Consider the following 27377-nt stretch of genomic DNA (forward strand, 5'->3'; position numbering starts at 1 on the left):
CTTTTGTTAAACTGTTAAATGAAACATGCAAAAAAAATTTTTTAATTCAACTACCTAATTCCAGGGAAGCAGATTTAAGCAAGAGGTGACATGAATGCAATAAAATATAAATATTTTAGTGATGTTAATAAATAGAAAGCACATACCAAATTGATAACAAAAGTATGGACATACTAATTTTATATATTATACACACAGACACACACACACATATAAGCAAAGAGTGGAGAAGAATTTGGAATACTTTAAACATTTAAATTATTGACTGGGAAGTTTTTCTACAAAATTGTTTAATTATATAACAAAGACGACTTTGTGGAAAAAATATGAGAAAGTATACATTACAAACTGCATAATACTCATGTTTTTCCTAATTACAAATATGCAGAAAATGAAGTGATGTCTAAAAATTGTATCAAGTCCACCAATTCTGACAAAAACTGCAATTGTTCTTGATGTAAGTTAAAATGTATTTTATATATTTACAGCGTTTGCTCCACATGGATATTACCAAATCTGGCTATGTGTCCAATCACCTGGGCAACTTTTTAAAAAAATAAGTTCCTGGGTCCCATCTCTTAGAGATTCTGATTTGGAAAGTCTGGAGCAGACAGCAGGAATCAGTATCTATGATATAATATAAAGCATATGTTGGTGTATTAAGGGAATTCCTCCTCTGATTCAGCTAGCTCTTAGACTGGTGGTCCCTTCTTTCAGGGCTTTTCAAATACTACTGTGCATACAAATTACCTATGGATGTCACTAAGAAGCAGATTCTGATTCAGTAGGTCTGGGATGAGACGTAGAACCTGCAGTTCTAACAAGCTCCCAGGTGATGTCCATGCTGCTGGTCCAGGGACCACACTTTGAATACTAAGACCTTACAGGCTATTTCACTCTCTCCACAGGTGAATGATAGAAGGCACTTCCCTAAGTGGTCCACCACTAGAATGTTTTAAGTTTTACCTAAGCATCTTTTAGCATAGCTAGAGTATACAATTTGCAAAATACTTGACATATTTTTACTATGTATCCTACTACCAAGTGAATGGAAGCTATTTCCCCCATTTACAGAGTACCACTAAAAGCTGAGTGTTACCAATGGCACAATGTAGAGATGAAATTAAAATGTACACAATTTTCACTATATATACAAGGATGTTGGTCACAACCATGTTTACAACAGTGAAATAGCGGAGAAAATTCTAGATGTCTAACAATAGAGGACTGATTAAATAAGTTATAAAGGTATCTATTAAAAATAATAATTTAATTCATGGTTACTGATAATGAAAAGATGTTCATCATAAGTAAAAACAAAAGGTTTTGCAAAACCTTATAGTAACAATCCCACTGTGTGGGGGAAAAAACAGTCATGTACACATTTGAAAAAAAAAAAAAGAGCCCGGGGTGGGGACGGGGGGGAAGAGCCCACATTAAAAAAAAAAAAAAAAAAAAAAAAAGAGCCCATTTAAAAGCATCCTCAAAATGGTGGAATTTCAGGTGATTTTGATATTTATTTGTTCACATGACTTAATATTTCCACTACAACACAGACCTTATAAAATTCTGAAATTCTGAAAGGGCAACAAGGGGGTGAAAAGAAAACCAAGCAAACCCACACATGCACACATCTTTGGAGAACTACTAGAATGGCTTGACTGCTAGGTAACTTGCATTCCAGAGAGCCAAGCACTTTCAAAGCACTTCGAAAGCTTGTTAAAATTGCAGTCTTGCGGGCGCCTGGGTGGCTCAGTGGGTTGAAGCCTCTGCCTTCAGCTCAGGTCATGATCTCAGGGTCCTGGGATCGAGCCCTGGGCTCTCTGCTCAGCAGGGAGCCTGCTTCCTCCTCTCTCTCTGCCTGCCTCTCTGCCTACTTATGATTTCTGTCTGTCAAATAAATAAATAAAATCTTTAAAAAAATAACTGCAGTCTTGCGTTCCACCCCAGACTTACTGAATCTGAATCTTTGACAATAGGCTCTGGAATCCACATATGAAGAAAACACTAACTGTTACAGACGGTGAAGTTTCAAAACTATGTTGTTTAGCAAAAAGCTCCCTAGAAATGCAGGGACCTGGACTAAATTTCAACCTATCTAAATGGCAACCTACAGCAAATTCAGAATGGGTGAAATCAGAGCACCTACATCCACATCCATAGGGAGAGACCACAGGTATCTGAATAACAACAAAAACCTGTACTAAGTGACTTGCTCTACTCAATCTTAATTTTAAGCATCTCATGTGAACAGTGACATTTTCCATGGGCTGACTGAAGTCACAAAGGTTTTCTTTATATTTGAACTGTATCTATCTAAAACTATTCTTATTATAACCCCTTCTATGATGTTCTGTCCCCATTTAGTCCTTTGTTAGTTAAAAGTACCACACAAATATGGAACCAAATACTGAGGAAATTTAATCTGTTGTTTTCATTTCTCTTTTCTAAACACATTCCAGTTGACTAACCTCAGTAGGTTCTGGTGATTATTTCTTCCAGAGATCCTCTCTGAGGTAAATTTAAAACATGGACAAGTCTATATTAACAGAAGTCACTGGGGCCCCTGGGTGGTTCAGTGGGTTAAAGCTGCCTCTGCTAAAGCTGACCTCTGCCTTCGGCTCAGGTCATGATCCCAGGGTCCTGGGATAGAGTCCCGCATCGGGCTCTCTGCTCAGCGAAGAGCCTGCTTCCTCCTCTCTCTCTCTGCCTGCCTCTCTGCCTACTTGTGATCTCTGTCTTTCAAATAAATAAAAATCAAAAAAATACTTTCTAAAAAAAAAAGTCATCAAAGAATCAAGCATAATATTTTCTGTTCTGAAAAAACACCATACGAACCCCAAAAAATTTGCTTAAAGAAAAAGAGAAAAGGGTGGTATCGTGCTAAATATATCCCTGATATATCACACTCCCAAATACTTAGAACAATCAACTAAGTAATAATGCAACTAACTAAAACTTACTAAAAGTTTTCAAAATGAGACCTCAAGAGTTTTGGGGATTTCCCAACGTTAATAAATCGAGAACATTTTTCCAAAGAAAACACTGATAAATTTTTTCCCCTTTAAAACAGGGGGGAAAAAAGAGGAGGAAAAAAAGGCTGCCATGAGCTCCTAAGAGGATCTAGGAAAAGAGCATAATTTCAGGGAGGTAGTGGACAAGCCTTTCGTTTTATTTTAATCCATGATATGTATTACCCCTGGACCCCTCAGAAGGCCAGGCATGCTAAAACTGGAATTTATTAAGACCAAGAAGATTATATACCCACCTGCAGCTCGCACCAAGCAACCTCAACCCATGTTTCAGTGTCCAATCCTTTATATACTGTTTTAAATGCTCCTCTTCCCAGCTCAATGTCGAATTTCAGGAACCTCCCACTAGGAGAAGTAGCTACAGCCTTCATTTCTGCTTCTTCTTCCATTTCCTTTTCACTTTTCTCCTTGAGACAATCTTTTGAGGACTCTGAAGTTGCCTTTGAACACTGTTCATATTTAACTTCTTGTCCACCTCCTAGCACATTTGTAGGAAGTTTTTCTACTCTTGGAATATTGGTTGTGGTCTTCATTCTCTCATCTTTGGAGGAAGATGCAGCAACTTTATCATCTTCCATCATCTCAACACTCTTTCGGAAGAATCTCTTCCTTTCTGTAGTCTCCCCAGAAGCAGAGAAGGTACTATTTTTTTCTTTTAGTCTAGCTTCCACTGTCAAAGTTGCTGCAAGCTGAGGAGCTCTGTCTTCCAATGAAACTCCATCAGGTTTCTCAGAATCTTCTGTGCTAGCTGGCTCTCCTGAATCAGTAGCCATTGTAATTGAGGTTGGCACTAAAATTTTTCCTGTTCCACTCTTTAGTCCAGTTACATCTCAGGTATCAGAATTATCAGAATGGACTTCCGTTTATTTAGTCATATGTTTCCATAGCAACCTGAAGGGGGGAAAACGGATATTTTAAAATCACCCCACAAAGGAAATCATTAAGGAGAAAACAAGTCACCTGATTGTTTAATCCCTTTTTTTCTTAATAAGAAATTTGTTCTTTTTCTGTCCAATCTTAGCAACCAGGAGACTCTAGGGACTGTGTCTTATCTTGTTTACCACTGTAGTCCTCAGTGCCTAGCAGACTACTTAGCATACAGAGCTCAATAAATCTTCATATTGTATGAATGTTGATGAGGAACTTAGTTCTCAGCACCAGCTATCAATCCATCACATTTAAAACAAGTATTCAAAACCTGAGCTCACTTAGCTACAAGGTAATACACAATAAGTAAAATAAGCACATAATTTCTCAGTGAGTGATTTTTATCTAAAATTCTGAAATTACTCCAATTGCAGTATTTTTATTGTGGTAAAATATACTTAATATCAAATTTGCCATTTAACCATTTTTCAGCGTACAATTCAGTGGCATTAAGTACATTTACAATGTTGTACAATCACTACCACTATCCATTTCCAGAACATTTTCATCATTCCAAACTGAAATTCTACATCCGTTAAACTCTCCATATCCCCAGCCTCTGGTAATCTCTATACTACTTTCTGTCCCTATGAACTTGCTTATTCTAGGTACTTCAATATAAGTGGAATCATACGATATTTGTCCTTTTATGTCTGGCTTATTTCTCTTCACATCATGCTTAAAGTTCACTCACGTTGTACCGTGTATCAGAATTGCATTCCTTTTTAAGGCTCAACAATATTCCATTGTGTGGATATACCACATTTTGTTTTTCCATTCATCTGGTCAATGGATTGGTTTTTTGTTTTTGCCTTTTTTTATCCTTTTAATAACAACAGTGAATAATGCTATATGAACATCTAATGGTAGTTCCAAATAATGTAAATACTTGTTAATGAGCTTACCCTCAAATATTAACATAAAGAAATGGCTTACCCTCAAATATTAACATAAAGAAATGGCTTTCAAATATCACTATACTAGGGGCGCCTGGGTGGCTCAGTGGGTTAAGCCGCTGCCTTCGGCTCGGGTCATGATCTCAGGGTCCTGGGATCGAGTCCCGCATCGGGCTCTCTGCTCAGCGGGGAGCCCGCTTCCTTCTCTCTTTGCCTGCTTCTCTGCCTACTTGTGATCTCTCTCTCTCTCTCTGTCAAATAAATAAATAAATAAATAAATAAAATCTTAAAAAAAATCACTATACTAAAAAAATGGCAAAAAAGACTTAAAAATATGCATCCTCTTGAACCAACAATTCCACTTATAGGAACTTGCCTTAGAAAATAGTCAAGAATCTGGGCAAAGATTTAACTATAGCACTTATAATTTGGAAAAACTATCCTAAACATAAGCCTAATAGAGGTTTAGTTAAATATCAAAATGAGATGTGACACAGCATTAAGAAACACTGAAGTTTGGGTGTGACTGTCTGGCTCAGTCAGCAAAGCACAGAGCTCTTGATCTCAGGGTCATGAGTTCAAGTCCCATGCTGGCAATTGAGCCTACTTAAAAAACAAAAATATTAAAAAAAAAGAAGAAAGAAAAACACCACAGTTTTTAGTGAGATGAAAAGACATTGCCTATATGTTATACAGATAAATGAAAAAAGAAATATATACAACAAGCTTCCATACACATATGTACACACTATATGAACTCTGAATGGTGGAATTATGAACTTTCTGCTTTCTTGTATTTTCTAAAACTTTCCACAATGAATGTGTGGAAATACATGGAATTCATAAGGAAAAACCTTTTTTCAAAAATGGTAAAACTACCAGTAAGAAAATTCTCCCTTCCCACCACAAACATGCATCACGAAGTTAAGCTTATATACCCATTATCATGTTATATGCCTCCAAAGGCACAATTTGCTATGCCAAACGAAGCATACACAGAAATACCAAATTTGAAAAACTGAAGAAAACCAACCCTGAACTAAAACAAAATGAGGAGAAACACCCCAAATTGTTCTACACGTTTAACATAATTCCTATCAAAATTCCAGCTGGTTTCTTTGCAGAAATTCACCAATTGATCCTAAAATTCATACAGAACTACAAGGGACCCAGAAGAGCCAAAACCAAAACCATTTTGAAAAAGAACAAAGTTGGAAGACTCACTCACCCTTTCCAATTTTAAAACCTACTACAAAGCTATAATATTAAGATAGTGTGATACTGGCATAAAGAGGTATAGATAAAGGGAGTATAAATAAACAGTCCAGAAAAAAACCCACATATTCATAGTTGATTAATTTTCAACAAGGGTGCCAAGAAAATTCAATAAAGAACAGTCTTTTCAACAAATGGTGCTAGGACTATTGTATATCTACATGCAAAAACCTGAAGTCAGATACTCTAAGAATGGTTTCCTGGGAAAGATCCCCAAACTGAGTTTTAAAGAAAGAAAATTAGCTGGTCCAAGCAAAGAGACGATCACAAGCAAAGTCATAAAACAGTATGGAATAAGTGCATATAAGTGGTATCATGAATAATAGTTTACTCACTTATTAGAAGCACGTAGATGAGGACAGAGAGGCAGACAGTCACTAAGGATTTCTATGCCATACAAAGTAAAACAAGGAGACCAGTTAGAGAGCTACTGCCACAATTCAGGGAAGAGATGCTAAGGTTTCAGTGAAAACAGTGGCAAGAGGGACAGACTCAAGACATGTTAAGCGAATACTAAATGCAAGATTTATATCTAAGTGAATATGGTTGTGAGGCAAAAGAAAAGCCTATAAAAATTCCCAGAAATGTGCCTATCAGATGACAGAACTAGGAAGTAACTATGTTAATACCAAAACTATTCTGTAAGGTTACACTGCCAAATCAATACACTTTAAGACTCAGACTAGTACTGCCTGCAAGTGAGAAATAAGTATCTAACAATGCCTTACTGAGGCAGAGATTTTTTTCGTTAACTTATTCCAACATAATTTCAGACTTGGAAAAAAAAAAAAAAAAACCCTGCAAGAATATACAAAGAATCCAGTATACCCTTCACTCACATTTTCCAAATGTAAACATTTTAGGTAGGATATTCTTAAGAAAGAAGAGTATTATTCACTTTACTTCACTAAAGATCACTTATCCAGAAACCTTAAGAACAGAGATCCATAAGTAAGATAAAAAGACCTCTTAGCAGACAAAAATACATAAAATTGGAGAATTTAAGTTGGAAAAGGCCTTCAACAAACATTTTTAACTGCATAACCTCTTTTTAAAAATTAAATCTTGGGACCCCTGGGTGGCTCAGTTGCTAAGTGTCTACCTTTGGCTCAGGCATGATCCCAGAGTCCTGAGATCTACTCCCAGCAGGGGCTCCTTGCTCAGCAGGGAGGCTGCTTCTCCTCCTGCCTCTGCCTACCCCCGTCCCACCGCCGCCCGCTTGAGCTTGCTCTCTGTGTCTCTGACAAATAAATAAACACTTAAAAAAAAAGAATAAGAAAAATATAAATCTTACTCAGAGTTCGAATATAAAAACAGTAGTGTTGCTCTGGTATAGTAATTCTAACACATTTGGTCACCTGGTTTCCTAAACTATAACTATAAGAAGAAATAATTAAGCGGAATGGGGAAATAAGTGTTCCCCAGTCTTCTAAATTCTAAAAAAGCAAAACCCAAGACAGAAATGTTCCTAGATACAAAGAAGGATATTTTTTAAGTATGAGAAAACTGGAAAGAAATAAACAGTTCAAAAACAACAGTAGAGTACTTTAATACCCCATTCTCAGTGATGGAGAGAACTAGACAGAAAAGCAAAAAGAATCTGGAAAACTTGGTCAATACAACCAGCCAATTTAACCTAACTGCCATCTATAGAACACTCCTAATAAGAGCAAAATATACATTCTTTTCAAACACACATGCAAAAAATCTCCAGAGCAAATCACATATTATACAATAAATCTCAATAAATTTATGAGAACTGAAATCAAAGTATGTTCTCCTACCACAAAAGAATTAAATTAGAAATGAACAATAGAAAAAGGAGATACATATAACTGGCCCTTGAATAACATGGGTTTGAACTGTGCAGATCTACTTATGCATGGATATTTTACGATAGAGTACTGTGAATTTGCTCTCTCTTGATTTTTTTTATTAACATATAATGCATTATTAGCCTCAGAGGTACAGGTCTGTGAATCGCCAGGTTCACACTTCACAGCACTCATCATAGTCTTTTGATTTTCTTAATAACATTTTTTCATAGCTTATTTTATTGTTAGAATACAGTATACAATATATATAACATATACAATATGTGCTAATCAATTGTTTATGTTATTGGTAAAGCTTTGGTACACTATTACTACAAAGTATTTTTGTTTTTCTTTACGATTTTTTATTTATTTATTTGACAGAGAGAGATCACAAGCAGGCAGAGAGGTAGGCAGAGAGAGAGGAGGAAGCAGGCTCCCTGCTGAGCAGAGAGCCCAATGCGGGGCTCCATCCCAGGACCCTGAGATCATGACCTGAGCAGAAGGCAGCAGCTTAACCCACTGAGCCACCCAGGCGCTCCAACTACAAAGTTTTTAGAGAACAAAAAGCTATATGCAGATTTTCAACTGCACCGGGGGTTGGTGCCCCTAATCCTCACATCATCAAGGGTCAATTTTAGATCAATGGAATAGAATCGAGAGTCGAGAAGTAAACCTTAACATTTACGGTCAATCGATTTTCAAATAAGAGGCCAAGACTACTGAATGGGAAAAGAATGATCCCAGAGTCCTGAGATCTACTCCCAGCATGGGCTCCTTGCTCCTTGTCAGTTTTTCAGCAAAAGGTGCTAGGACAATTGGATATATCCACATATAAAAGATAAAGTTGGACTCCTATCTCACACCATAAAAAAATGAACTCAAAGTGGATCAGAGACATAATATAGCAGCTAAAACTCTAAAGCTCTAAAAAAAAAAAAACACTGAAGTGAATCTTAGTGACTTTGGGTTAAGCAATGATTTCCCAGATAAAATAACAAAAATACAAGTGATAAAAGAGAAAATTGAGAAGATGAACCTCATCAAAATTTAAAACTTCTGTGCTTCAGTGGATGCCATCAAGAAGATGAAAAGCAAAAAGACTGACCAAAAATATGTGCAAATCACATATCTTATAAGGGACTGGTACTCAGAATATATGGGGAATTTGTTTTTTTCTTTAAGATTTTATTCATTCATCAGAGGGAGGGTGGGAGGGAGAGAGCGAGCGAGCAAGTGAGCACGCATAAGCACGGGAAGCAGTAGGCAGAGGAAGAAGGAGGATCTCCACTGAGCAAGACCTGAGCAAGGAGCCCCTTGAGAGACTCCATCCCAGGAGTCTGGGATTATGACCCAAGCTGAAGGTAGACACTTAACTGACTAAGCCACTCAGGCACTCCTATAAAGGAATTCTTATAACTCAATAATGAAAAGATAAATAATCCAATGGGCTCAAAATCTGAATAGACATTTCTCTAATGTCTATCAGAGACATTCTCTAATGTCTATTCTGTATAATAAGATATACAGGGGCACCTGGGTGGCTCAGTGGGTTAAGCCTCTGCCTTTGGCTCAAGTAGTGATCTCAGGGTCCCGGGTTCAAGCCCCTCATCAGGCTCTCTACTCCATGGAGAACATGCTTCCCCCACCCCCACCTGCCTCTCTGCCTACTTATGATCTCTCTCTGTCAAATAAATAAATAAAATATTTTTTTAAAAAGATATACAAATAGCCAATAAACACAGGAAAAGATGTTACACATCATTACTCTTTAGAGAAATGCAACTCAAAACCACAAATGAAATATTATTTCATACCCATGAAGATGGCTATGATACAAAAGACAGACAATAACAGGTGTTGGTAAGGATGTAGAGAAATGGACATCTTTTTTTTTTTAAAGATTTTATTTATTAATTTGACAGAGAGAAATCACAAGTAGACGGAGAGGCAGCCAGAGAGAGAGAGAGGGAAGCAGGCTCTCTGCTGAGCAGAGAGCCCGATGCGGGACTCGATCCCAGGACTCTGAGATCATGACCTGAGCCGAAGGCAGCGGCTTAACCCACTGAGCCACCCAGGCACCCCGAGAAATGGACCTCTTATACATTGCTGGAGGGAACGTAGAATGGTGCAGCTGCTCCAGAACACAGTCTAGCAGTTCCTCAACAAATTAAACATTGAGTAACTATATGACACCATCTTCCCAAGAGAAATGAAAACGTATGTCCACACAAAACTTGTACATAAGTGTCCATAGCAATGCTATTCACAATAGCCAAAAGGCAGAAACAATCCAAATGTCTGTCAACTGATGGGTAAACAAAATGTGTTATAACCATACAATAGAATACTACTTGGCAATGCAAAGGAATGAGTTACAGATATATGCTACAATAAGGATAAACCTTGAAAACATTTTGCTAAGTGAAAGAAGCCAGAGGAAAAGACAACATGCCATATGGTTCCATTTCTATGAAAAATCTAGAATATGTAAATCTATAGAAAGAGAAAATAAATAACTTGTCACCTGGGGCTGAAGTATATAAGAACAGGACTAACTGCAAACTGGCCTAAAGAATCTTTTGGGGGTGATGGAAATATTCTAAAATTAGACTGTAATCAAGGTTACACAATTCTATAAATTTACTAGAAATCATTTACATTTATATTGGTGAATTTTATAGTATATAAATTATATCTCAATAAAAGATGATGTCTCTCTTAAGAGTCTTAAAACATTTTGACTAAAATCTAAGCCATAATATCAAATATGCCTTTCTAAAATTATATTCTCTATCTTCCCCCACTCAATTTTGTCCACTTTCTTTATCTTCAGCCTGGCCTCCGAGTTGAGAATCACCGCTCTGAATGGGAAAGCCCTGACATCAATAATTAATAAAAAACAACAAATAAAAGACACAAACACAACAAATAAGAAAAACAAATCTTTTTAAAACTAGGCCAAGAACTACACTAAGCATAGAATATCTATGGCCTTCCCATCATGGATCCACTAGCTTCTTGTCCATAAAACAGGGGTTCAGAACACAGGCTTTGGAGTGAGAGAAACCTGGAATCAAATCTTGGTTCTGCCTCTCATTCCTCAAAGTAGATTTGGGGCCCATTACTTTACCTCATTCATTCTTGATTTCATTTGTGAAATCTCAAAGGACTGATATGAAAATACACATATAAACTACTTAGCACAGTGCCTGGCATAATATAATAATCAATCAATAGAAGCTTTTATTTTCTACATCTTAATAACCCCTAGGGGCAGTGCTATATTAAAGCACTATTCAACAATACTCTAAAAAAAATCAAATGATTTTCAGTAGACTCACTTAGGAAGGCTGATAAGTATATAATGCATTCTTTTAAAGCTTTCCAGTAATAAACCAAGCTAAACTCTTCTACATTCAGCAATGCAGCAACATACCTCAGTGAAATAGTCCACAAAAATCAGGCCTCAAAACTAAAGTCTCTTACTAAGTTCAACAGCTATATGTTGTAACTTTTATATGACCATTTTTTTCCTTCATAAAATGGTAACAAACTGGGAATATATATAAAGATAACTACAAAAGCACTACCAGAGAGACTGAAATTATAGGGAAACTCTCACAAATGTGTACCCTATATCTACTCCTTTAACCTGTTTGATATATAATCTTGGAGCATTTGAGTGAAAAGCTTGAAATAATCTTCCCTCATAGCTTATCATCCATCAGAAATTCTATCCATCAGAAATTCAGCATAAAATCAGTACTCTGTTAATCCATGGCTCAAGAACTTCAACTTTTGGAACCAGCCATTGAAAGAATGTATATAAAGTCAACCTGCTTAAGAAAACATTTGCAAATGACATATTTGATAAGAAGTTAATATCCAAGATATATACCAAGAACCCATACAACTCAACACACAAAAAAACAAATAATCCAATTAAAAACAGGCAGGGGCGCCTGGGTGGCTCAGTCAGTTAAAGCATCTGACTCTTAATTTCAGCTCAGGTCATGATCTCAAGCCCCATGTCGGGGTCCGTGCTAAGCACAGAGCCTGCTTAAGATTATCTCTCTCCCTCTCTCTCTGCTCCTCCCCCTTCCTTGTCTTTAAAAAATACCTAAAAGTAGAAGCACCACATGATTCAGTAATTCCACTGGGCCACTTCAGGTAAGTTTATACCTGAAGAAAATAAAAACACTAATTCAAAAAGTTGTATGCTCACCTATATTTGCTGCAGCATTATTTACAAAAGCCAAGATGTGGAAGCAACCTAAGTGTCCATCAACAGATAAATGGATAAAGAAGATGTGGTATATATACAAAATGAAGTATCACTCAACCATAAGAAAGAATGAGATCGTTCCATTCACGATAACATGAATGGACCTAGAGGGTAGTATGCTAGGTGAAATAAGTCAGATAGAGAAAGACAAATACCATATGATTTCACTTACATATCGAATCTAAAAAATAAAACTAACAAAAAGACAACAAAGAGAAATGAACTCACTAATACAGAGAACAAACTGGTGGTTGCCACAAGGGAGGGGAGTGAGGGGACAGGCAAAATAGGGGAAGTGATTAAGAGATACAAACTTCTAGTTCTAAAATAAGTAAGTCACAAGATGAAAAGTACAGTATAGGGAATACAGTCAATTATATTGTAATAACTTTGTATGGTGACAGATGGTAACTACACTTACTGTGGTGAGCACAGCAGAATGTATAGAACTGTCAAATTACTATGTAGTACACTTAAAATTAATACAACACCGTATGTCAAGTATAATTCAATAAAATTTTTTAAAATAAATTGTCACAATTATATGGTAAATTTCCCATTAACAGTCCTCTCTCTCTCATATATGTATCCACATCAATAAACATTTATCAAGTGCCAAGCATGGTCAGGATCTGGGGATAAAAGAAAAAGTCTGTCCTTGTCCTCAAGGAGCCTACAGTTTACCCAAGTTTAACATATACCACTGTTGGCTTCTGGTTCAAGAAGATAAACTGAACACTTATATCTCTTGTACTTTCCTGGAAAAGCAATGGTAATAAAGTACAAAAGTATAAGTCACAGGCCAAGGATACAAATGGAAAATGGCATAACAAATACAAGATTTCAACAATTTCTGACAGAGAGCAAATAGGAAAGAACTGGCTAGTAACACAAATCAAAGGATACTACAACCTAAAATATGCAATAGAAATGGTTCCAACCCAGGATGGAGAAGACTTGCAGGACCAAACCCCAGAGATAAGTGATCCCATAAAGTGCCAGAGTTAAAAAAAAAAAAGTCTGGAAAAAAAGGGACTAACTGAAGGTCTGAATTATGAAACAGTTGATGAACTCTCTTCCCCATTCCACCAAGAAAAAAATCCTTGCACGCAAAATATTAATTTCAACAAACCCGGATGAACAAGGGCATCCCAGAGCAAAGCCCTTTGCCCTCTGGTATTTGGGTACTCCAAGTGTAATAGCCAGCTGTCCACCCACTCACCCCAAAATAAAGCCTACCAGTTGACAACCCTGTCTCCGTACACAGAACTCCCAGTCGGCCCTTCTACTAGCTCATTCTTAAATACGGACAGAATCAGGAGACAGCCATTTGGAGAAAACCTGTAATACAGAAAAGAGAGATCAAGAGAAACAAAAATGTCCTTGGAGGAGGTGAAATAATTTAAGAAACCATTTTTAATTTAATTTTTAAAAATATAGTCCTAAAACTCAAAAATCAAAGAGGTATATAATTAATAGATTCCCTCCCAACCCTGTTTCCCATCTATTCAGTTCCCACCACTCCCCCAACAGGTAACCACTCATTAGATTATTGTGTAGCCCTCTGGAATTCCTTTAGGCAAATAAGCAAATACAAATATATGCTCTCTTTTTCCTTCCTTACACAAAAAAATAGCACAGTGTATACCAAACTTTTATTTATAGTCATAACAACTTGGTATTTTTTCCCTGTCACTACACAGAAGTTCCTTATTCTTATTCTTTTAAAACCTATATAGTATATGGTATTCAATTATTTGCTGTGTTATTTGTTATGACAAATAGCATTGCATATTTTGTACATATGTGTGTATGTATGTATGTGTTTATATATGTATTTCCTGAAATGATATTATTGGATCAAAAGAAATTTATGTATTTAACTTTTATTGATGTATGTTAATATATCCAGAATAATACACGTAATACATGTGTATCTATATATAATGCTGCCAAACTGCGTACCATGGCCATTGTACCAATTCAAACTCCTATCTACAACAAAAAAGGTATCATCAAATATTTTTTTAAAGATTTTATTTATTTATTTGACAGAGAGAGAGAGAGAGAGAGAGATCACAAGTAGGCAGAGAGGCAGGCAGAGAGAAAGGAGAATCAGGCTCCCTGCTGAGCAGAGAGCCTGATGCGGGCTCAGTCCCAGGACTCTGAGATCATGACCTGAGCCAAAGGCAGAGGCTTAACCCACTGAGCCACCCAGGCGCCCCGTTATCAAATATTTTGACTTTTAACACTCTGATAGATTTTAAAAAGGAATCTCAGTGTGGTTTTAATTAGCATTTATCTTATGAGTGAGGTTAAGCATCTTTCACATAAACAATAATTAAAGTCATGAATAAGCCAAGAATTCTTATTATCACCACTACCATTTAAGGAAATAAAACAGGATGTATGAATATTAGAAAGTAGGACACAAAATTCAAAACTTGCAGCCTATATGATTATCTATCTAGAAAATCCAAGCAAATCAACTAACAACTATAATAGGAACTCAGCAGAATAGAGAGCTCAGCAGAATAGAGAGCTCAGCAGAAAGGCCAAAGATCAAATCAACAAACAGAAATCAATAGCTTTGCTATACATTGTCAATAATCAGCTAGAAAATGTAATTTAAAAAGCAGCTATTCTAAGGTGAGGGACCTGGAGTTGGGCAGCACTCAGAAGGGGAGGGAAGGGCTGGGTGTCTGGAGGAAGGCAGGTCACTGAGATTTTAAATACACACACACTATCTTGTACATAAGAGCAACAAAGCTGTAACATACTCATCTAGGAACAAACTCAAGAAGAAATATTCAATACCTATATAAAGAAAACTGTAATATAATGCAGCTATAGTAAGTTAAATAATAGTTTCAGCACAGAACAGATAGCATAATAAACACTGTCAGAATAACTGGCTATCTATAATGTGGGGGAGGATGTTAAAGACCCGCTTCAGACCAGTCACAAAAATAAATTCCAGGTAGGTTAAAGAGCTAAATGTAACAGCAAAACTATATAACTATTAAAAGAAAATATGAAAAAATAATTAATTAATTAATTAATTTTTAAAAATATGGCTGAATATATTTCTAACCTGAAGAAAGGCTTTCATAAAAAGACAAAATGCAAAGACCATTAATAAAAAGCTAACACATTTGCCCAACTGACCATGAACAAGGTTAAAAGCTAAGCAACAGATGGGGAGCAAATATTTGCAACATGTATAACAACCATTAATATCCAGAATATACGAAGAACTAAAAAAATCAGTAAGAAATACAAAAGGCCAATATGTGGATGATAGGAAGATGGCTCAAACTTTTTTGAGCAGGGACATGCAAATTCAAACAATCATTTTTTATCCAACAGATGAGCCAAAAAATCTGTTTTTGAAAAGTGTATGAGAAATTCAGCACTTCATGCACTCTTGGCAGACAAACTGGAATAGACCTTTCAAACCCTTTGTCAAACTCCTTGACAAATTCCAAGTATCTTAATACATACTTATCACCAGAAATTACACTTTTTGGTATCTACCTGAGAAATATTTTTGTACGTATACAAATATACATGCACTAGGGTTTTTACTGAAGCATTGTCTGGAATAGCAAAAAATACTGAAAAGAACTTAAATATCCATGTATAAGAGAATGATAAAATAAGCAGTGGTAAATCTGTACTATGTAATAATATGCATGTTTAAAAAATAAGAGATGGATATATACAACTAATATATAAAAATCTCCTACATATAAATACTATTAAGTGAAAAAAACAAATTACAGTACAGCATATACAACATATCATTTATGTGAGAAAAAAAACTACAAAACCTTGTTTCCAAATGTACTCATGTATGTTTAAATGCATACAAAAAAGCCCCAAAAGATATGCTCTTAATTTATCCTGCAGGTTTAAGAAGCAATTAGTATTAAGCACTATGTATTCATTAAAAAGAATGATGTGAAGATACATATATATGTGTATGTATACACACACACACACACACACACACACACACATATATATGGAGAGAGAGAGAAAGCCCTAAGTCATATTCTCTGGGAAAAGAACAAGACATAAAATATTTTTATTTGCATATGCATATGCAAAGAGAAAAAGGACTGTACAAGTTCACAGTCAACTGCCTTTTAAAGATTTTTAAAAATTATTTCTAAGTAATCTCTACACCCAACATGGGAACTTAAAACCCTGAGATCAAGAGTCTCATGCTCTACCAACTGAGCCAGCCTGGCACCCCTACAGTCAACACTTAACAATAGTTACCCACTGGAGGGCAAAAATTGTGTAAAGGTGGACCTTAAGGTTTTAATCTACCTGTATGTTAGTTTAATCCTTTAAAGCATAATTGTCCATCAATAACCTGTACAAAAGAACCAGTTAAGGATATTATCATTTCTTGGGGCACCTGGGTGGCTCAGTGGGTTGAGCCTCTGCTTTCAGCTCAGGTCATGATCTCAGGGTCCTGGGATTGAGCCCCACATCGGGCTCTCTTCGGCAGGAGCCTGCTTCCCCCTCTCTCTCTCTGCCTGCCTCTCCACCTACTTGTGATCTCTTTCTGTCAAATAAATAAATAAATAAAAAGAGGATATTACCATTTCTCAAAGTAACTGAAAGAAGAAAACAAATAAGGTATGCACAATATAAATACAAATAAATATCAATTAATACTTATTGAATGCTTTGTGCCAAGCACTGTAAGCCCCTTCATGCATTCTCTCATATAATCACCACAAAAATCTTGACGTAGGTAATATTTTTATTCCCATTTTACAAATGAGGAAACTAGGCTCCAAAAATTAAGTTAACTTGTCTAAAATCACACAGCCAGTAGAAACCAGGGCCAGAATTCAACTCAGGCACTGGACTCCCAAGTCCACTCTTTATTCATAATATGGGGCCACATACGACATGCACCCACATATGACATGGACCCACATGCACAACACTATACACAATCCTGAATTGCAGAGATACATACAATGCATAACCACATTACAGTCCTTGGGAGTTTATAACACTAAAACTATCTTCTTCCTCACTTCCATCATCCAGTTTTGCTTTAGCAAGATCATTTCCTCAATTAAAGATGCTCATTTTATATGAAGAAATTTCTGGGTTCAAATTAGAAAAGGGGTTGAGATCATCTCCACCTTCTTTTGTTATCAAAATTAAACAATTTATATTTATCGGGGCACTTGGCTTTATATTTATCAATCATCTACCCTCAAATCCCTAATTAACACTTTATTCTGCCTGACCCTTTACAACAGTTGTGGCAAAACTACATACAGCCCTCAAGCCAAACTCACCTCACCTCACTGCTAGTTTCTGTGCAGCAGGTGACCCGAGAAAAATTTTTATATTTTTAAATGGTTGGGGAAAAAAAATCAAAAGAATAGTATTTCATGACACAGAAAAATTATTCAAAATTTGTATTTCAGTGTTCATAAATAGTTTTATTGGAACACAGCCACACTCATTCATTTACATATTGTCTATGGCTGCTACAACAGCAGAACTGTGTTATTGCAACAGACTTCATGGTCTGCAAAGCCTAAAATATTGACAATCTGGTCCTTTACAGAAAAAGGTTTATAGTTTCCATAAGAACTTCATCTACTTAACTCAAAGACTCCTAACAACAACCCTGAGAGCTATGTAGTATTACCCTGAATTCTGAAAATTAGGAAGGCTCAGAAAAGTTTATAGTCTTGCCCAAGTCACAAAGCTAGTAAGTGAAGGGGAAATTCTGGAACCCCAGTTTTCTAGCTCCAAATCCAACATACTTTCTACCATACTGCCATGTTCTAAGAACCCAACCCCTCCTGATTAATCAATGAGTTTAGATCTTTGGTGCTAAAATTTACCAGATGGTTACAGGCACAAAAGCTTTAAATTGGTAGGAAAACATTTCTCAATTGAGAAACTTTGACTCCAAAAACATGTTAATAGAATACACTGTGTTTCATATACCGTTGTGTAATTTACGAAGTATATTTTCTCACTTAGTTAGCCAAAAAAAAAAAACAAAACAAAACAAAAAAACCTCTGCAAAATAGGTAGGGCTTTTGCTTTGTTTAGTAACAAATGAGGAAATCGATGCTCACCAATTTATACAAGATTACACTGAGAGCAAGACCAGAACCTAAGCTGACTCCTACTCCAGTGACATTTTCACCTGGAAACACAGTTTCTTCTCATAAGGAATGCACCTTTTTTGTTTTGTTTTTTTTTCCTTAGAAACAAAAGCACAGCGGCGCCTCTGTGGCTCAGTGGGTTAAAGCCTCTGCCTTCAGCTCAGGTCATGATCCCAGGGTCCTGGGATTGAGCCCCACATCAGGCTCTCTGCTCAGCAGGGAGCCTCCTTCCTCCTCTCTCTCTGCCTGCCTCTCTGCCTACTTATGATCTCTGTCTGTCAAATAAATAAAATCTTAAAAAAAAGCACATATCTTACACATTTAAAATATTAAGAAATCTAAAATGTTTAGTAGAGATAAATTAACAATTCAACAAAATAATAATTAACAGAAGGGATACTAAGAATTGCTGGTCTCTTAACATTCGGATCTCTGTTCAAAGTCACCTCCTCAAAGAAACCTTCCAAACTAACCAACTGAGCTAAAGAGGCTTCTCTCTAACATCCCAGCATCCTTTAAAAAAATTTCTTCTCAGGGTGCCTGGTTGATTCAGTTGGTGGAGAATGGAACTCCTGATCTCAGAGTTGGGTAGAGATTACTTAAAAATAAAATCTTTCAAAAAACTCATTCTTCTCAGCATTTATGTTCTATTTGTTGACTACTGTCCTCCAACTATAATGTAACCTCAAAGAGAGCAGGGTCATTGCCTGCTTTGCTTCCTTTTCATCTATTCCCAACACACCAACCCTGCACACTGGAGGAACACAATAAATATTTGTTCAAGGAATGGTAGAACCTTACAAATATGTTGGGTAAGTCATACTCCAAAATTCATTTGGATTAACAGCTTCAGAGTAAGTTATCAGGACTTTTGAAAGCTTCCTTAGTAAATGAACCACAGAGCTTCAAGGGGTTTTTTCCCCCCTCTTGCTAGAAACCTTCAAAGGCTAACTATGAATGGAAATGCCACAGTAGCTCATCAGGACAAAATTATTCTCTGGGCAGCACTGGATATCGTCAGAGCTGAACTAGCACCCTATGAGTCTTGGGTCTAATCAAGCCAATTTCCCATTCTTCTATTAAACACACCCCCTAGTGTTTAAAACAATTCAAACTAACGTCTCTATTTTAATTACACTTAACTAGAGGCTGAGATTTACCAACAAATTGTGCTGTGCTAAATTTTAACTCTCATTTTTACAAGTAACGGAACTAAAATAATCTTACATGATTCTTAAATGAATAGGACAATGTACAGGTCATTATGGCCTAAGCTACAAATAAAAAGTCTCCACAAGGTACTGATTGATATATGTTTTGGTCAAGAAGCTGGCTCACAATCAGAAACCAAATAACACATAGATGAGGGTGCTCTTAGGATAAATCCAATGCCAATTTCTGCTTAATTATAAACTAAATCTGCTTTTCCCCCCCGTTATAATCAAAGATTTCACCCTACACAAACAATCCGAAAACAAAAATAATACTCTTTATTTTAAAAAAAGAAAAACACTTATCTAAAAAACAAAACACTTATGTAACTTTACCATAAGGATTGTCTAGTTTGCCATATTGAGGTTTCCTGATCATGAAAGTCCAACTGTCTCATAAAGAGCTTTAGAATATCCCCACTCTTCAAATACAAAGCATGACCTTCAAAAATGCATTTAGAAACATTTCTCCTCCACAAAAGCCCAAAGAATAATTACATATTGCCACAAAATAGCGTCATATATAGTATCATGTATTACTTTTTTTATTGAAGTATAGTTGACACAAAATGTTACATTAGTTTCAGGGAAACAACATAGTGTTTCCACAAGTCTATACATTATGCTATGCTCATCACAAGTGTAGCCACCATCTGTCACCATACAACATTGTTACAATACTGTTAACTATGTTCCCTAGGCTGTACCTTTTATCCCTGTAACTTACTACTTCCATAACTGGAAGCCTATATCTCCCACCCCCTTATCTATTTTATAGTTTATAAAACTTCAAGATAATCCGCATACAAAAAAAACACAACTGGACCCTTACCCCATACTATATACAAAAATTAACTCAAAATGGAACAAAGACCTCAATATTAAAGTTGAAACAATAAAACTCTGCGAAGAAGAGATAGGAGTAAGTCTGCATTGTCTTGGGTTTGGCAGTGGTTTCTTAAATATAACACTGAAAGCACGAGCAACAAAAAAAAATAGATAAACTGGACTTCAAATTTCAAATTTTTTGTGCATCAAAAGACACTATTAACAAGTAAAAAGATAACTCTGAATAGAAGAAAATATTTGCAAATCATATGTCTGATCAGGGTCTAGAATTTAGAATGTATTCTTTTAAAACTCTTTAAGTCAACATTTAAAAAATTAAAAATGGGCAAAAGACTTAGTTCTCCAAAGAACAAATTCAAATAGCAACAGCCACATGAAAAGATGCTACACATCATCAGTCATTATAGAAAGACAAATAAAAACCACAATGAGATCCCTTTTCACACCCACTTAGTATGGCCATAAAGCACACAAACAAAAAACCAGAAAGTAACAAATGTTGGTGACGATGTAAAGAAACTGGAACCCTTGTACATTGCTGGTGGGAATGTAAAATGGTGCAGCCACTCTGGAAAACAGTTTAGTGGCTCCTCAACAAGTTAAACAGAATGACCATATGACACAATAATTCCACTTCTAGGTGCATACCTGAAAAAACTGAAAACAGGTTTTCAAGCAAAAATGTATATACAAATATTCATACCAGCATTACTCACAAAAGCTAAAAGGTAGAAAGATCCCAAATGTCTATGAACTGATGAATAAATAAACAAAATGTAGTATATCCATACAAGGGAATATTATTCAACCATTAAAAGGGAATGCAATATAGGGGCACCTGGCTGGCTCAATCAGAAGAGCATGTAACTCTTGATCTCAGGGCTGTGAGTTTTGAGACCACAGTGGGTGTAGAGATTACTAAAAAAAAATAAACTTTTTTAAAAAGGAATGAAATACTGATACATGCCACAACATTAGTGAACCTCAAAAACATGTGAAGTGAAAAAAGCCAGACAATAAGGTAATATAATGCATGATTTCATTTATACGAAATACCCAGAATGGAATATCCATAGAGATGGAATATTAGTGGTTGCCAGGGGCTGGGAGGAATGGGGAATGGGAAGCCATGGTTTAATGGGTACAGAGTTTCCTTCTGGGGTGATGAAAATGTTTTGGAACTAGATATGCAACATCATGAAGGTACTTAATGACACTGAATTGTACACTCTAAAATGGTACATTACATTACGTGAATTTTATCACAGTAAAAAATTACCAGGTTAAAACACAGAAAACAATGTTACTTCATTTCTGTTAATGAGATATATATACAGATAGATAGATAGATAGATAGATATCCCTGAAGAAAGGGGCATTAAAGGCTCACTACTGCAGTAACTTAACCTCAACATTTTCTAAACCAAGTATCTCATGACAAACTCTACCAAAACAATTTAAAATGGCATCAATTCTACTCTTGAAGTTTTGGGAATTTCTGAATGAAATCTTTTATAGACATCCTTTACAATCTTCAAACATCTCCTAACAGTGCCATAAACTTTATGATCTCAAACAAAAAATGGGAACTCCTCTCCCCCAAAAGTATTCTGGGTTCTAGCCAAGAGAAATAATCAAATATATCTGCAAATAGAACTGGTCTACTTACACTAAGATGGGGTACTGAGAAAGGGTTTTTTTTTTTCCTTGCACACAACCTCCCCACACACAAACATATACACAAAAATTTAGAACTTCTGTTAATTTGTTAAAGTAAATTATCTGACAATAAATCTTATAGTAATAGAACAATTCTCATTTATTTCTGATTACTCTGGTTCTATGCAGCCACTGGCTTTATCACTTACTAGCTAACTAATGCACACCTTAATGAAAAATTCCTGTACTTTATGGAAGGAAGTTAAAGTCCAAATTAGAGAAATTTAACTCCTAAAACACTACAGAATTATTACATCAACAAAGGTAGACTTGTGATACAAGGATCAACATTGGTTTAGAAGTCGGAATTCCAGGGTCCACTGCTTACTTACTAGGGCAGGTCTTATCTCTCTTATCTTTATTTTCTCTCTTAAGAATAAAAAGGCAAATAACTTTCCTGCCTGCCTACCAACAGAAATACAGTAATAAAAATATGTACAAGGTATGATGGGACCACTGAAGTGGGGCACCTAATGAAGCTTTGTGGAGGATGCTGGGAAAAGGAAAAAAAAGTTGGGGGCAAGAAAGGCTTTCGGGAATAACTAATGACTGAGGTTAGTCTAAAAAGAATGAGCTCAAATTCACAGCATGGGGAAAAGAGAGCATTCCAGGTTGGGGGGCAGAGGCATCAGAAGCAAAGGCAGGGAGATGAACACCAAAAACCTGCTCATGTTATTCCCCTTCTTAAATAGTCAAAGGCTCCTAATTCTGAAGCGTAGTCCTTCACCCCAGCCTCAAACTAAGATTCCAGCCTTATCTCATTCCACTCCCCAGATATACCAAGATTACACTTTCCAGCCTCAAAACTTGCAGGTTCTTCCACTCCAGGAACATCTAGTTCAAGACAGGGAGGCTACCTTGCCTGCCAAAATTGGTGCAACATTCCCAGGCTCTCATGGTGCTTTAGTACTTCTACTCTACCGTTTAATACACCAGTATTCATCTTAATCTAAGAAAGTATGAATATAGTATTAGCTTTTGTATTTAAACTCTGGGTAGTCAAAACAAGGATTACACTCTTTGTAACATCAAAGCAGAATAAAAGATAAAGGGCATGGGAGAGTTCTCAAATTTGCAACATTTCCGAGATACTGAGTATATGTCAGTAAAGTTTGTAAAAAGTAACCATGAAAAGTTACAAATTCATAAACTATTAATCTTGACCCAGAACAGAATGAGACCATCACCAGGCATCCTTACCAGAAGATAAGTAATGTATTCAGAGAACAAAATGTCCTAGTAATCTACTATAATTTAAACTCACACCAAAAAGCAAGTGCCAATTTTCAAACAAGGTAAATTCAGAATGACAAAAAAAATTATGTATAATTACTTCAGCATTCAGAATCAGCTTTAGTGTATTTTAGCCATCCTTAAATGCAGGGTATCCTTCCCTTAGGCTGCTGACTTTAAGCAATTTTTAAATTCATCAAGCTAAAGGTTAGAGACTGTCTAGAAAACACCTGCTGCTCTGTATCATATACTGAGATCTCTTCAAAAGTTATCCTGGTATTACAACGTACTATAAATGAAAAACAGGTAACAATGCCTCCCCAAATTGGATGTAATCACTACCACACAGAAGACTTTCACAACTTAAAGCCCATTTATTCGTATAATTGCTTTAGTCAAAGGTAATTCTTAAGAAGGAATAGCCATACCACTCGCATCTGTTTTGAGGGCTCAATTTCATTTTAACACGTCTATCAACTCCCAAGATGGGAAGATATACACGTGCAGGATTTCCATCCACAGCCCACTCCATAAATGTTTCACCACTCTTAACTAGTCGAACAAAACCTCTTTCGGCACAGTGAAGCCACCTCACCACTTTTATCCTAAACATACCATTTCTTCCCCATCCTCAAGCTGTCAGTCACAGAAAACACCACCGTTGCCAAATAACACCTCTCAATCTCTTTGAACCTAACCCACTTACAGAACCAGACAGCAATATTCTCTCACCCGATCCAGTCCTATCGACTTTCACACATCAACTGAATCTCTATATTAAGTCCACTTTCCCCCACCACTTTACCCACTGAAACTCAACTTCTCACACCTGAAGCGATCATCTCTTTCAGCACCCTCAATCTCACTTAAATGATCACTCAGTCCTTTGTCAACCATCTCCCACCCCCCCCATGTATCCTCTCACCTTCCCCATTCCCTAGTTCTCCATCAACTCCCAAAGTTGCCACCCCCAACAAAAACAGAAAAGAAGACAAAAAACGCACCTCAAACCCAAACCTGCCCTTCTCCACTCCCCCCACCTTAGAATTCTCCTCTCCGCCTGTTCGCTCAAACCGACAGCAACTCCGACAACCGCGAAGACCCAAGCCCGGCCTCGTCCCATACCTCTTGGCGACAACAATCACCCTGCCTCGGTCAAGCCGCCCCCCACTAGGACGCTTACTCCTCAACAGACTCTTGGCCGCCGCTGCCTCCCTCCATTCATCCCCGGCCCATTCATCTCTCAGCCGGATCCCAGACACGCCCCCCGGCCTCCTCCCTCTCTCCCAGAACCCTGGCCGGCCCGGGACCCTCACCAGATTAGAGGCTCTCACGGACAGAGACTCGGACTCTTTTCCCTTCTCCCTCGCCCTCCTTCAAGCCTGCGCTCGCCCATCGACGAGCCACACCGTAGAACACACACAGATACGCACACCGCCTCCTCTATCACCTCCTCCGATGCTTCTTACTCCCCTCCTCGATGTCTCCAGCTCCGCTCCGCGATGTGTGCGCGTGCGCGTGCGAGCGTCTCCCGCGAGCCCACCGGGCCAGCTACTGCCGGTAGGTAAAGAGCGGGCGGGGTTAGGGGAGCGGGGTACGAGCCCAAGCTCGCGCTCGCCCGGGAGCAGAGCAGGCGCACGCGTACTCCAGCCAGGGAATTCTGGAGAGGAGAGAGGGGTGGAGGGGGGCGGGGAAGGGAGGGGAGGAAAGAAGAGGGGGAGGGGCGGAGAAAGCCTACGGAGCAGCCCCAACTCCCAACAGCCCCTATCGCTGCGAGGTGCCGAGTGGCTAGCCAACTAGAGCGAGCGCACTCCTCCCCCGCCCTCTTCAGCGCAGCGGGAGAGAGGGATGCGCGTCGAACAGGAGAAAGGCTTCTCTCCTGTCCAAAAAGACACGCGTGACACCTTCTTGTGTTCAAAAGCTCTGTCTCCACGGCTGCTTTACCTTCTTCCCCTCCAAAAAAGAAAAGTACAAGCACACCCTACTTCCCAGCCACCCACCATCCACTCTGCTATCCGCAAGCCTCTAAATGCAGCCTCTCTGCCGAGATGTGGTACCCTTGGGCACCTTTTCACCCACCACCCCTAACTCCCTTTTTCCAACTCCCGTCTTTTCTCGCGAGACCCATACCTGCCGGCTTTGGGATTAGAAATCGAAGCACAGATTTACAAATACCGGTCTCCCGGTTACGTTGCGAGGGCAACGGCCACGGCATGTCCCCCCCCCCCCAAAGACCGCAGTGCGCGCGCGCGGGGGCTGGGCAACAACGAAAGTGGGGATGGGAAAGGGAAGCTATGAAACGGATTTTTGACGGCATGTAACCGCTAGGCCTGGGCACGTGCCTTGCGCCTCGCAGACGAGTGCGGTGTACCCTGGGAATTGTAGTTTTTCTTCTCATCCCCAGTCCAATTCCCATCCTCAGCCTTACTTAGGCCTCTAGCCGGGAGGGAAATTACCGACGCCATTTTGCTGGGAACAATGGCCTTCGGCCTAGGCAGTAACGGGTGGGGGAGGGAGTAATGTTTTAAGGGTTCAGTTAACCTCCCCTGGCCCCTCGGTGCCATAGCAACCCCTTCAGGCACCTAGCCCCGCCCCCTCTTTGCTCTGCTGGTCTCCTAGACTGTGCGCATGCGGAAAGGCCACCTCCCGCTAAGGCAGGCTCTCACCATCTCTTACCGCTCACGTCCTTTCTCCTTTAGTTGGTAATGAATGCTAGCTCCTTCAAGCTTTTGCTGCGTTAACCCCAGCACAGCGGCTTTAGTTAAGAACTGCTTCCTGTATTGTATCAGGCATTGTACAGAATTACTTCTGTCATTCTCGCATGAATAATCCTGGCTCCATAAAGGAGGAAACTTAGGCTCAGGAGGGGAAAACGGACATGACTTGCCCAAGTTCACACAACTAAGTATGGAGGAGTCATAACTTGAACCCAAGTGTGCTCACTCCAAAGCCCATGCATTTTTCAACCCTCCAGGCCTCATCTGGTTTCTGAGCCCCTGAGTGAAAGCTCCTCAGGGGCAGGACTCCTTTCAAATACCCCTCAAGCTTTAGCAAGATGCCCTGAGTGTAGGAGGCTGTGTGGAAAACGCCAGGCTAATATTTACAACCGCCCAGCCTCAGGGCCCTATTACAGAGTTATATCAATCTTCTCCCCACTTTTTTTTTCTTTTTAGGCCTTAAAACCTCAGCCTTTTCAGCTCTTAAAAAAAAAAAGTCAATAAAGTTAAATATAAGTTTCCAGAGTTCAAATGGAGTGGAATGGTGAGAGGCCATATAGCCCTGTTTGTTGTCTTTACATCTTTCCTCTTGAAAGTCACTTAATTGATCCCATGATTGCCAGAATATGTAAGAAAACCAGACTATGCCCGTAATAAATTCAAATCCCCATCTTCCCTTTTGACAATGGAAAGAGACTCTAAAGGAATGAAATTCAGGGCTACAAGGTCCAACTATTTCACCTGTGGAGATGTTCCTGGCAAAATTTGGAAGAGCAAGGTGTGATTTCTCCAAAAAGCGCCACCACTCTACCTTAAAGGTCTCCACATTCCAAATTAGCTGTGGAATGAATGGAGTCTCCTAACCTCCTTTCCTCACTGCCCCTGAAGATAATCCCTTTTCCTTGTTGAATTGTTCACTACTACGAAGAAAACAGGAAACAGAGCCAACTACCAAAAGGCAGTTTCAAAGGTTACCAAGTTATTACAAGTCTTTGTATCCCCTGACTCCCACTGAGATGGCAACTAGAAACTTGTGCCCACCATTTTCTTTAACTGAACCACAATTTTTTATTTCTCAGTGTTTCTGTACTCCCACCATCACTACACACATCCACCTTTAGGAAAATCAACAGGTACCTCCCTCAGTTTTGGCCTTCTCTTCCTTAGTCTCCAAGTGCCTTAATGTAATCAGTACAGAGCAATACCTAGAAATGTTAGCCCTTCAACCTGCTCAGATATGAACCCTTCTGAGAAG

At 38.1% G+C, this 27377-nt stretch overlaps 1 protein-coding gene across 6 annotated transcripts in view; it reads right to left on the minus strand.

The window, feature by feature from the left end:
* WNK3 (WNK lysine deficient protein kinase 3) overlaps positions 1-25642 on the minus strand; it is a 157428-nt gene extending 131786 nt beyond the window's left edge. For 4 of the 6 annotated variants that reach the window (XM_032330114.1, XM_032330112.1, XM_032330113.1 and 1 more), the window contains exons 1-2: positions 24722-24817; positions 3269-3923 (exon numbers count right to left, since the gene is read on the minus strand). In XM_032330114.1, the coding sequence (XP_032186005.1) occupies positions 3269-3805 (537 nt within the window). In that variant the 5' untranslated portion in view covers positions 3806-3923; positions 24722-24817. Of the gene's footprint in view, positions 1-3268; positions 3924-13471; positions 13574-24721; positions 24818-24838; positions 24919-25535 lie in introns of those variants that run through there. The other 2 variants (XM_032330111.1, XM_032330110.1) reach the window with 2 other exon arrangements.
* Positions 25643-27377: the final 1735 nt, after the last annotated feature.

Source organism: Mustela erminea, chromosome X (genome assembly GCF_009829155.1).
Source record: "Mustela erminea isolate mMusErm1 chromosome X, mMusErm1.Pri, whole genome shotgun sequence".
In the NCBI taxonomy this organism is placed as follows: Eukaryota; Metazoa; Chordata; class Mammalia; order Carnivora; family Mustelidae; genus Mustela; species Mustela erminea.